Below are 12,897 nucleotides of genomic sequence, written 5' to 3'. Positions count from 1 at the left end.
CTGCGCTGTGTCAGTACTGCATCCTTACACCTCTGCACTGTGTCAGCACTGCATCCATACACCCCTGCGCTGTGTCAGTACTGCATCCCTACATCTCTGCACTGTGTCAGTACTGCACCTTTTCACCTCTGCTCTGTGCGTCAGTCCTGCGTTAACTGTGCCCCTTTAGCCGAAGCTGCACCCATAGATCAGTGAGCAGTGTACGAAGGGGAACAGCTGCAGTGTTTGGTAGTGCGTTTTCACACTTCGTCTGTCTGTGTGCTTCATCACACCGCAAGCCACGTACGCACTATCGCACCGACCACGCGCTCCGCGAGCCTTTACTGTGCTGTGAACGCTGCGCGCATCAGCGCGAACACGTGTACCGCGCGAGACGTGCGCTTCATCACGCGTGTTTCGCGCTTCACCGTTCCGTGTGCCGTTCCCATAGAAACAAGCCAACGACCTGGTGAACACGCTGATGAAGTGCACCCCACACTACATCCGCTGCATCAAGCCAAACGAGACCAAGAGGCCCAAGGACTGGGAGGAGAGCCGGTGCGTCCCCAAACCCCTCCCCCAACCTCACCACCACCACCACCACCGTCCCCGTTTCTGTCACAGTCTACTCGTCAGACTCACCTGCAGCTCATACACCTGTCCATAAAATACCTACACAAAACACGTCCAGTGTTCAACTATCCATACAGTAAACTTTACTCTGCTTTACTCTGCATGGTGGGCTCATGCTCTTAACTCTGTCAGGAGTTGAGTTAAAAGACTGAACACTTGTCAGGCTCACACCCTTATTGTGTTAGCCATCAGTGTTAGCCTGGCGTGAGATAAGTCTGACCACCTTCCAGTGCTGTGCTTACACGGATGAGCTAATTGTCAGTTACTTCCTCTGAAGAGTCATCATCTTGTATGGGTGGGGCTACACTTGGAGGCAGAAGATTAAGTCAAATGAACTCTTGACCCATGAAATAGCAGTGGCTAGAAATAACTGTGCTAGAGCCAGTCAGAATGCAGGACACCAATGTCATAGACTCTAACTTCCCAGATGTTCGAGAGAGAGAGAGAGAGGGCACCTAGGGTGGAGACCAAGTGGATAGAGGGCAGTGAAGCTAGCGGGTGACCTTTAACCTTTAACCTTTTGCTCTGTGTAGCGCGGAGTATTGAACGGGTGCTCTTGGCCGCTGGCCGGCTGACCGCTTGGTGTGTTGCTGTGGTGTGCGTTTCGCAGAGCGAAGCACCAGGTGGAGTACCTGGGCCTTCGGGAGAACATACGCGTGAGGAGGGCCGGGTTCGCCTACCGCAGAGTCTTCAACAAGTTCCTGCAGAGGTGAGGAAGGGGGGGGGGGGCGTGTCCATTCAGCCGAACACTGTGATGTCACAGAGGGTTTGAATTCCACGCGTCGACATCGCTGCGTTTGTTTTAATAAGGGGGGGGGGGGGCGTGTCCATTCAGCCGAACACTGTGATGTCACAGAGGGTTTGAATTCCACGCGTCGACATCGCTGCGTTTGTTTTATTATTAATAATAATAATAATAATAATAATAATAATAATAATAATAATAATAATAAGGGGGGGGGGGGGGGCGAGCCGCAGGAAACGGTTCACGGGGCAGAAAACTTGAAAAACTCTCAGTTAAAAAATTTGACCCAGGCCAGGACTACATACGACTCTCTCTGCAGAAAGGGGTTCCAAAAGAGTTCCTCTCTGTCTCCAAGGAGGAACCCCCTGTCTAGTTCAAGGGTTCTTTGGTTAAATCTGGGAGCTTTCACACTTTCTAATGCATCTACCACACAGGGTTCCATAAAGAACTAAACAGGGGTTCCCTATGAAGAAAAGTGTAGCACAGTGGGTAAGGAACTGGGCTTGTAACCAAAAGGTCATAGATTCGATTCCTGGGGTAGGACTTTGTACAGCTGGATATTTACTGAAGCAATTCAGGTTACAAACAGCAGTGTCTTACCCCAGGAATCGAATCTACGACCAATGTAAAAAATTTTTAAAAGTTGTGTAAGTCTCTCTGGATAAAAGTGTCTGCTAAATGCTTGTAATGTAATGTGACAAGCCATAGAACCCTTTTTTCGGGGAGCACCTTGCCTCTCACCTGGCGTGAGCTCAGCCCGTCTCAGGTGTGACCCTAACCCCCTCCCCCCCCCAGGTACGCCATTCTGACTGCGGAGACGTGGCCGGGCTGGAGAGGCGACGAGAAGCAGGGCGTGCTGCACCTCCTGCGCTCCGTGAACATGGACACCGACCAGTACCAGATGGGCCGGACCAAGGTGTTCGTCAAGAACCCGGAATCGGTGAGGAGAACCGCACCCTAAGAACCGCACCCTGAATCAGTGCTGGGGCCCATTCCGTCCAGACTCATTCAGAACAGGACTGGTGGGGCCCATTCCGTCCAGACTCATTCAGAACAGGACTGGTGGGGCCCATTCCGTTCAGACTCATTCAGAACAGGACTGGTGGGGCCCTTTTCCATTCAGACTCATTCAGAACAGGACTGGTGGGGCCCATTCCGTTCAGACTCATTCAGAACAGGACTGGTGGGGCCCATTCCATTCAGACTCCTTCAGAACAGGACTGGTGGGGCCCATTCCATTCAAACTCATTCAGAACAGGACTGGTGGGGCCCATTCCATTCAGACTCATTCAGAACAGGACTGGTGGGGCCCATTCCATTCAGACTCATTCAGAACAGGATTGGTGGGGCCCATTCCATTCATCCAGACTCATTCAGAACAGGACTGGTAGGGCCCATTCCATTCATCCAGACTCATTCAGAACAGGACTGGTGGGGCCCTTTCCCATTCAGACTCATTCAGAACAGACTGGTGGGGCCCATTCCGTTCAGACTCATTCAGAACAGGACTGGTGGGGCCCATTCCGTTCAGACTCATTCAGAACAGGACTGGTGGGGCCCATTCCGTTCAGACTCATTCAGAACAGGACTGGTGGGGCCCATTCCATTCAGACTCATTCAGAACAGGACTGGTGGGGCCCATTCCATTCAGACTCATTCAGAACAGGATTGGTGGGGCCCATTCCATTCATCCAGACTCATTCAGAACAGGACTGGTAGGGCCCATTCCATTCATCCAGACTCATTCAGAACAGGACTGGTGGGGCCCTTTCCCATTCAGACTCATTCAGAACAGGACTGGTGGGGCCCATTCCATTCAGACTCATTCAGAACAGGACTGGTGGGGCCCTTTTCCATTCAGACTCATTCAGAACAGGACTGGTGGGGCCCATTCCATTCATCCAGACTCATTCAGAACAGGACTGGTGGGGCCCATTCCATTCATCCAGACTCATTCAGAACAGGACTGGTGGGGCCCATTCCATTCAGACTCATTCAGAACAGGACTGGTGGGGCCCTTTTCCATTCAGACTCATTCAGAACAGGACTGGTGGGGCCCATTCCATTCATCCAGACTCATTCAGAACAGGACTGGGACGCTCCACATGTCAGATTGTGTCCATGTTTTTATAAACTGCGTAGTATTGTGGGTTGTGTCATTGCATTGTGCAATGTACTGCATTTCTTACAGTTCTTTGAATTTTTTTTTTACATTTTAAGTCGATTCCCCACTTTCTTCCTTGGGGGAAAAATGAAGTTCTTTTTGTATTAGAATCCAGATGTTTCTGGTTTCTCTTCCAACTGAGTTTGATCACAAAACTTTGAGGAATTATTAAAAATATTCAGAGCATGATTGACCAACTGCTGAGTACCCCCAGCGCTTGGTCACTTGTGTTCCTTAAGCCTGATAATTACCACAGTTATGTAGTCATAGGTTTGGATGGAGCGAAAACCAGGACTGTCTCTGGCATTCCAGGAATAGGATTGCACACCCCTAATCTAAATCAGGAAATGAATTTAAATTAAGTTAATTAACCGAAATATTCCTATAGCGTTCTACGATTTTATTTTTTTCAAGTTGATGAATTGAATTTCAGTTGTTTTCCTGCACTGATACCAGCTCTCCAACATGACTCACTGCCAAACACTGCCGTTTCTCCCAGCTCTTTCTATTGGAGGAGATGAGGGAGAGGAAGTTCGACACGTTCGCCAGGACCATCCAGAAGGCCTGGAGGAAATACATCGCCAGAAGGAAGTATGAACAGATGAGGGAGGAGGGTAAGTGAGGGAGGGGGCTGCGAAGTGGAAAGAGGGAGGGATGGATGGGTGGAGGGACACTTGAGGTCAAAGGTCAACACTGCCCTACACGAAGTTCAGTTTAGATTTCAGAAACAGAAATGTGACCCCTGATGTACACTGGGAGTATTACACATTCATGTGTATAAAAATATGTAGCATACGTACTTACATATTTCTGAAAATAGAATGCATTTATGTTTAATTTCATAAATCGTGTTGCACGATTACATATTATTATGTATTTGATGGAATTGTCTGGATACTGCATGTGAATTACAGGGATGTTATAATGTATTGCGTGTGTAATACGAATCGTCACGCAACGTGATCCCTCTCCCTCTCTCAGCCTCCGACATCCTGTACAACTCCAAGGAGCGCCGGAGGAACAGCATCAACCGGAACTTCGTGGGAGATTACCTGGGCATGGAGGACCGCCCAGAGCTGCGACAGTTCCTCGCCAAGAGAGAGCGCATCGACTTCGCCGACTCCGTCACCAAGTTCGACCGCAGGTTCAAGGTGGGGGTCAGCGAGTTCGACCGCAGGTTCACGGTGGGGGTCAGCGAGTGCGACCGCAGGTTCAAGGTGGGGGTCAGCGAGTTCGACCGCAGGGTCAAGGTGGGGGTCAGCGAGTGCGACCGCAGGTTCAAGGTGGGGGTCAGCGAATTCGACCGCAGGTTCAAAGTGGGGGTCAGCGAATTCGACCGCAGGGTCAAGGTGGGGGTCAGAGAATTCGACCGCAGGTTCAAGGTGGGGGTCAGCGAGTTCGACCGCAGGTTCAAGGTGGGGGTCAGCGAGTTCGACCGCAGGTTCACGGTGGGGGTCAGCAAGTGCGACCGCAGGGTCAAGGTGGGGGTCAGCGAGTTCGACCGCCGGGTCAAGGTGGGGGTCAGCGAGTTCGACCGCAGGGTCAAGGTGGGGGTCAGAGAATTCGACCGCAGGTTCAAGGTGGGGGTCAGCTAGTTTGACCATAGCCTCCCCGGAAGAATTGACAAAGACGGTTGCAGCAGCGAGCATGGGCATTTCCGAGTTATGAGAAAATGTAGCAATATTTTTAAACAGGCTTTTGTGTGTGATGCTTGACTGCCTACATGTTAACACTTTTTTTAGTGTGAGAGGTCACAGATAGCTCAGGAGGTAAGACCGATTGTCTGGCAGTCGGAGGGTTGCCGGTTCAAACCCCGCCCTGAGCATGTCGAAGTGTCCTTGAGCAAGACACCTAACCCCTAACCCCTAACTGCTCTGGCGAATGAGAGGCATCAATTGTAAAGCGCTTTGGATAAAAGCGCTATATAAATGCAGTCCATTCAGTCCATTTAGATGTGCGATTAGAATGTTCTTAACTGAACATTCTAATGCTGCTGCAACAATCGCCGCTGGAGACAATGCCGAGTTCTAGAACACAGACACAGAAAAAAACATACTCTTACAAAAAACCTATTCTCAGAAGGGTAAATCCCAGAATGCATCACAATTCACATGAATAACCACAGGACATTTTCACATTTACAGTTCGGACTTCGTTCTTTCGCTTGCTGAACAGTGAGCATAGAAAGTTCATTTGCGATAACGCCCTAATAAGCAGTAGCACTCCCCGCTGTTTCACACCCTGCTCTTTCCTCCTGAACCTCGCCAGCCAATCAAGAGGGACCTGATCCTGACGCCGAGGGGGATCTACCTGATTGGCCGAGAGAAGGTGAAGAAGGGGCCAGAGAAGGGACAGATCAAGGAGGTTCTGAAAAGGAAAATGGAACTGGGGAGCGTGTGCAGAATTTCACTCAGGTGAGGTGATGGGGGGGAGGGGCGGTGCAGGGGGGGGGTGGGGGATGATGGGAATGCTTGTGCATTCTCACTTCTCTTGATTTGAGACCTGCCAGGTAGCAGCAGCTAAAAGCAGCTAAAAGCCGCAGAACGATGATGTCACTGCTGTGGCCTTCTTCTGCAGTCACGCTCTTATGGTGGGCGCAGATATATTAGTGAAAAACAGGAAGTGGCAGCGTCTCTCAGCAGTGCATGGTCTACAGGCTTTCCCCCCCCATTTCCTGTATTCAGAATTCTCAGTAACGTTCTCTGAGTTAACGGGGGGGGGGGGGCTTGGCTCGAAACTGCATTTCTGACATTAAACTCTCTCTTTTTCCTCTCTCTTTCTCTTCTTTCCTTCCTTCTCCTCCCTGATCATGCTCGCTCCTCCTCTCTGTCTTTCCCTCCGCCTTCCTCATTCCTTCCTTCCTTCCTCCGTTCTTCCGTCGCTCCTCTTTTCCCGCAGTACGAGGCAGGACGACTTCTTCATTCTGCACGAGACCCAGTACGACAGCCTGCTGGAGTCCACCTTCAAGACGGAGTTCATCAGCCTGCTGTGCAAGCGGTACGAGGAGGTGACCAAGAACAAGCTGTCCCTCTCCTTCAACGACCGGTACGACCAGTCGCACTCACACACTGTCCCCACTGCACAGTCTCACTCACACACTGTCCCGTCTGCGCAGTCTCACTCACACACTGTCCCTCTCCTTCAACGACCGGTACGACCAGTCGCACTCACACACTGTCCCGTCTGCGCAGTCGCACTCACACACTGTCCCGTCTGCGCAGTCTCACTCACACACTGTCCCTCTCCTTCAACGACCGGTACGACCAGTCTCACTCACACACTGTCCCGTCTGCGCAGTCGCACTCACACACTGTCCCGTCTGCGCAGTCGCACTCACACACTGTCCCTCTCCTTCAACGACCGGTACGACCAGTCGCACTCACACACTGTCCCTCTCCTTCAACGACCGGTACGACCAGTCGCACTCACACACTGTCCCTCTCCTTCAACGACCGGTACGACCAGTCGCACTCACACACTGTCCCGTCTGCGCAGTCGCACTCACACACTGTCCCGTCTGCGCAGTCTCACTCACACTCTGCGCAGTCTCACTCACACACTGTCCCGTCTGCGCAGTCTCCCTCACACACTGTCCCGTCTGCGCAGTCTCACTCACACACTGTCCCCACTGCGCAGTCTCACTCACACACTGTCCCGTCTGCGCAGTCTCACTCACACACTGTCCTGTCTGCGCAGTCTCACTCACACACTGTCCCGTCTGCGCAGTCTCCCTCACACACTGTCCCGTCTGCGCAGTCTCGCTCACACACTGTCCCCACTGCGCAGTCTCCCTCACACACTGTCCCGTCTGCGCAGTCTCACTCACACTGTCCCGTCTGCGCAGTCTCACTCACACACTGTCCCCACTGCGCAGTCTCACTCACTCACTGTCCCGTCTGTGCAGTCTCACTCACACACTGTCCCCACTGCGCAGTCTCCCTCACACACTGTCCCTCTCCTTCAACGACCGGTACGGCCAGTCTCACTCACACACTGTCCCGTCTGCGCAGTCTCCCTCACACACTGTCCCGTCTGCGCAGTCTCCCTCACACACTGTCCCGTCTGCGCAGTCTCACTCACACACTGTCCCGTCTGCGCAGTCTCACTCACACACTGTCCCTCTCCTTCAACGACCGGTACGACCAGTCGCACTCACACACTGTCCCGTCTGCGCAGTCTCACTCACACACTGTCCCGTCTGCGCAGTCTCACTCACACACTGTCCCTCTCCTTCAACGACCGGTATGAGCAGTCTCCCTCACACACTGTCCCCACTGCGCAGTCTCACTCACACACTGTCCCCACTGCGCAGTCTCACTCACACTCTGTCCCCACTGCGCAGTCTCACTCACACACTGTCCCGTCTGCGCAGTCTCACTCACACACTGTCCTGTCTGCGCAGTCTCGCTCACACACTGTCCCGTCTGCGCAGGCTGGAGTTCAAAGTGAAGAAGGAAGGCTGGGGTGGGGGAGGCTCTCGGTGCGTGGTGTTCCAGCGGGGGCAGGGGGACCTGGCGCAGCTGAAGCCCGGCGGGAAGTCTCTCACCGTCACCGTGGGAGACGGCCTCCCCAAAACATCCAGTAAGTAACTGCGATGGGGAGGGCGGGGGTTGGGGGGCAACAAACAAACAGCAGCATTATGGGAAATACGGGCAATTAGAGGCCAGGACCGGTGTTTGCGGGACACTCTAAACTGCTCAGATTTTTGCCCGTTTATTCCTGACTTATTCTTGGAAGTTGTATCAACACTGATGTCAGTCAGGACTTTCCACATTAATTTTAATGTAATTAATACGGCTGTGAGTTCGCCCGAAAAAACAATTTTTTTTCCATTTTTAAAAATCTTTTTTTTTTTTTACATAATTTAAATGTTGTCCTTGACTGTTTCCACAGAGCCGACCAGGAAAGGGGCCCCCCAGGCCAGAGGAGGGCGCGCACACACGCCACACAGAGGTAAATCTGCGCTCTCTCTCTCTTCCTAAATCCTGGGCACAGTTCTGTGCTCCAGGGACACCATATGGGGGTGGGGGGGGGGGTTTAGGATGATTCCATGGGCCCTGACTGACAGGAGCCTCTCAAAGAATTGGGCAGAAATTTTACAGGGATGGGGTGGCGGGGGCCCCCAATGTGAGACCTTCTCATGGGGCCCTAAATCTCTGGTTTAACACAGAGCTTAACTTGTTTAATTAGCCCTGTTGCTAACACAACAGACCATTTCGGGAATATTTATTGATAAGGATGTGATTGACATTACATTACATTACATTACCTTACGTTACAGGCATTTAGCAGATGCTCTTATCCAGAGTGACTTACACAACTTTTACCTAGCATTTTTTTTTTTTTTTTTTTTTGAGAGATTGAGAGCTGAAGAAGGTTCTTCCGTTCAGGCTCAATTGGTGAACTAATCAAGATACACCAACATGGCCCGTCTGCGTAGTGTAGAGGTTTAAGCACTCGCCTACCGCAGAGGCAGCGGTACTTCCGGCTTGGTCAGACGTTCTTTCCACGAACACAATTTGCAGTGTTCACGGGTGGGAAGCTGGTGAGGGTATGAGTCCTGATCATTGCATTAGCGACTCCTACTGGCTGGTCGGGGTGCCTGTTCAGCAGGGATCTGGGGGAGATAGCGTGAACCTCAGCACGCGTCACGCTCTCCCAGTGAGCGTCTGCCAAATGAATGTAATGTAATGTAATGTAATGAAACTTTAAAAGAAGCGGCTCCATACGTATCGAAGGAGGCATGTGATAGTCTACACCCTCCCCAGACCAACAGAGGGATAGCGCATCGACCAGGACCGTGATGCACACAGGGAATTGGTATAACGACTAAATTGGGGAGAAAATGGGAGAAAAATGACACACAAAAAAAAAGATACACCAACACTTGCAGATTAGACCACAATAAAACGCTCAAATTCCAGTGGAAGTCCAATTTACAGGCACAATCAACAGCTGCTGTTCATATCATAGAATGTAGCTAAAATGTCAGCCCATGCACATGATTGGTTTATATAATGAAGAGCAGAGGTTGGTCTGAAATCCAGGAACGGATCTGGCCCTTCTTCACCACCCCCTGAGCGGACTGCAGCCTGTGGGCGCGGTCACTACAGCCGGGCAGTGGGATAAAAGTGTATAAAATGGCGGACTGATATCCCGGGTAAAACTCTTTTTAAAAACGTAACACTCCCAACACACACCTGCTGCCACTCCAGCCAAAAAAAACAGCCCTTTATTTCATCCCAAACCCACCCCCCACATCGCCCCCCTGAAGGCGAGACCTTTGAAAGGGCGTAAGTCACGTGACCAGCCGCGTCCCGCTTCCGCCTGCTCTCCCCCCTGCAGACCAGCGAAACGGCGGCGCCCAGCTCTCGCGCCCAAGCCCCCGGCCCGCTCAGCAGACGGAGCAGACCTACTCCACCCCCCAGAAGCAGCTGCGGCCCCCGACCTCCGCGCCCCCCATGAGGGGGCCCGCGCAGACCCAGCGGGGCCCCCCCAGACACGAGCCCGGGAACCTGGACTTCCTCAACGTGCCCGACCAGGGCGTATCGGGGTGAGGCCTTCCGAAAAACCTGTCGCACGGGGTCAGCTGATTCCGACCGTGAAGTCATGTGACCCAAAGCAAAAAAAAAAAAAAAAAAAACACACATTCACAAAAAGGACTGATTCTGTGCGTAGCCTTCCACCTCTTTCTCTCTTTCGCTCTTCCTCTTTATCCCTTCCAGTCTTCTGACTGCCTCTGTCTTTCCCACAATTTCACCACCCGCTCTCTCTTCTGCTTTCTCTTGTCCTCTTTTCATATGATTCATTCCCCCTTTCATCTGCACTCTCAGAAGAAAGGGTTCCCCAGAAGGCTCCTCTGTGCCTCTGTAGAGAAGCCATGTTCTTTTTTGGGCAGATCGGTTCTGTCCTGGAGCCTTCGCACTTTTCACACCTACACACCTGTGTTTTACCTGGCTGCTTTTAATCTTTTTTTTTTTTTAAAGCACATTGCACTGCGTTTTTTTTTTATTTTTTATTTGAAACATACTATGTTTATGAATAAAGTTTTGGATTTTGATTTCTGCAGGATGCAGAGGAAGAAGAGCGTCAGTCAGAACCGCCCGCCTCCGGCGCCGACCAGCCGACCCAAAGCCAAACCCCAGGGCCCCCGCTGTAGGGCGCTATATCAGTATGTGGGGCAGGACGTCGATGAGATCAGCTTTGATGTTCATGATGTCATCGAACTTATCAATGATGGTGAGGGACCAGTAGAGAAGGCGGGGGCTTGGGTGGGGGGGTGGGGGGGGGGGGGGGGTGGGGGGGGTGGGCTGAACACAGTGCAAACAGGCGACATAGCTCAGGAGGTAAGACCGATTGGCTGGCAGTCGGAGGGTTGCCGGTTCAAACCCCGCCCTGGGCATGTCGAAGTGTCCTTGAGCAAGACACCTAACCCCTAACTGCTCTGGCGAATGAGAGGCATCAATTGTAAAGCGCTTTGGATAAAAGCGCTATATAAATGCAGTCCATTTACCATTTACCATTTACCAAACAGCACACACACACTGGAGCTGCATTCACAGAGAACAGTTTACATGCATTTAGGGTCCATTCCATTTCACACACATGTACACACACACGCACACACACGCACAGGCACACATGCACGCACATGCGTACACACACACGCGCACTCACACACACAGACACGTACACACACACACACACTCACACACGCACACGCACACGCACACGCACACACACACACACACTCACACACGCACACGCACACGCACACGCACACGCACACACACACACATTCTGAATGATGCCTTTCCGGTTTTTTCTGCAGACGCTTCCGGGTGGTGGAGAGGAAGGATAAATGGCAAGGAGGGCCTGTTTCCTGGCAACTACGTGGAGAAGATCTGAGGACTCCAACAGTAGTGCTGTTGGAGTCCTGGAGATGGAGGGATGACCTCACTGACCTCACATACGCACTTCAATATTATTCCTCCTGAGACCCTGCGGAAAAAAGTATATTAATTTTTTTTTTTTTGACATAATACAACTGTCTTGGACAAAAACCTGTCACGGTTAAAATATTTTTAAAATAGTATTATTTAATTGAATGTTCCCTTGTAAAGTAAGTTTCAGCATAGTAGATGCTGTAGATAAGTTATGACTCTTGAAAATAAGGCCAGAGACTTGTCATCTACTGGAGACATGAATTGCTGGGTTTTAGGAGGATATTATCATCTCAAGGATTATAATGACATGTTTGTTGGGAGTCAGTCAGAGCACAATGAAATCAATGCAAAATCCAACAGTGAACATGATTTTTTTTTTTTTTTTGTTTTGTACTTTTCCAAAAATTGCTTTGCGATGCACAGTTTCCATGCAAACTTGACGCCAGAAACACCTGAAAAACAGAAATGTTTTTCAGCTTTTGCAGGAAAACAACTTGGGTACTATTTTTGGTGTTCATTGGCAAAATATCTGAACGATGATGCAGTCAGTTTACAATTCACAGTTTACATTTCGATGTAAGTTGGATGCAACATTAACACATGTAGTGCAAACCAATGGCCACTCTGAGGCACTGTTGTACTCTTTTTCGGTGCCTTCGGGAACACTGACTATTTCAAACAGCTGGACAGCGGGTACACTCGTCATTACGGTCAGGACAAAGCCGGGCGGTTGTAAAACAGGTTTTTCATAGCATTGCTGTGGTTGTGCAATGGAATCAACATAAATGGTGCATTTTTTTATTTTCAAATTTATTTTTTGAAAATTGGCGCTGATCTCAGTAAAAACGCAACAAAATACTGGAGTGTTGTTTAATGCAAACGTGCTACACTTAATTGCACTTCTTCATACCTTGAGCCGTGTCTGTTTGTTTTCTTAGACTTATTTGTTCAATTAATGTAAAGAAACTGCACATAATGCTTTGAATATTAACATGCTACAACACACAAAATGTACATTCTTAAAAACCAGTCATTGTCGTGTTCTTTTAAAAAAAAAATGTTTTAAAGCTTAAGCACTGTAATATGGATGTATTGAAACATTGATTTCTGAAGGATTACAACCTATTTTACACAATAGGGTCACAATGAAGATATTGTGTTACAAGTGAAATAATATTGCACTGGTTTGCTTCACTTTAAACGTTGCAAAAGATCCAGTTTTTATAAGGTTCTTTTTTGCAACTATGCTCTTCCAAGTGATACTTTTAAAAAAAGTAATATTCAATTTATATACATGTTCCCATATACTGTCTGAGCATAAATGTGTTGTGGCAAGGGGCTTTAGTGCGTTGTACTAGAGTGCTAAGTTTCTGAGAAATAAATTGCACCTAGTCAAAATGCACAGCTGTTAACAGTGGATGCCTTAGACC

At 50.0% G+C, this 12,897-nt stretch overlaps 1 protein-coding gene across 1 annotated transcript in view; it reads left to right on the top strand.

Annotated features, from left to right (window-relative positions):
* myo1f (myosin IF) overlaps positions 1–12,496 on the top strand; it is a 42,520-nt gene extending 30,024 nt beyond the window's left edge. The window contains exons 17-28 of the mRNA XM_035413761.1: positions 431–537; positions 1,223–1,321; positions 2,153–2,297; positions 4,021–4,135; positions 4,503–4,672; positions 5,790–5,935; positions 6,420–6,566; positions 7,954–8,102; positions 8,415–8,474; positions 9,867–10,074; positions 10,591–10,760; positions 11,353–12,496. Coding sequence (XP_035269652.1) covers positions 431–537; positions 1,223–1,321; positions 2,153–2,297; positions 4,021–4,135; positions 4,503–4,672; positions 5,790–5,935; positions 6,420–6,566; positions 7,954–8,102; positions 8,415–8,474; positions 9,867–10,074; positions 10,591–10,760; positions 11,353–11,429 — 1,593 coding nt within the window. The 3' untranslated portion in view covers positions 11,430–12,496. The remainder of the gene's footprint in view (positions 1–430; positions 538–1,222; positions 1,322–2,152; positions 2,298–4,020; positions 4,136–4,502; positions 4,673–5,789; positions 5,936–6,419; positions 6,567–7,953; positions 8,103–8,414; positions 8,475–9,866; positions 10,075–10,590; positions 10,761–11,352) is intronic.
* Positions 12,497–12,897: the final 401 nt, after the last annotated feature.

This window comes from Anguilla anguilla, chromosome 4 (genome assembly GCF_013347855.1).
Source record: "Anguilla anguilla isolate fAngAng1 chromosome 4, fAngAng1.pri, whole genome shotgun sequence".
NCBI lineage: Eukaryota > Metazoa > Chordata > Actinopteri > Anguilliformes > Anguillidae > Anguilla > Anguilla anguilla.
This window is presented reverse-complemented; position numbering and strand designations above follow the sequence as displayed.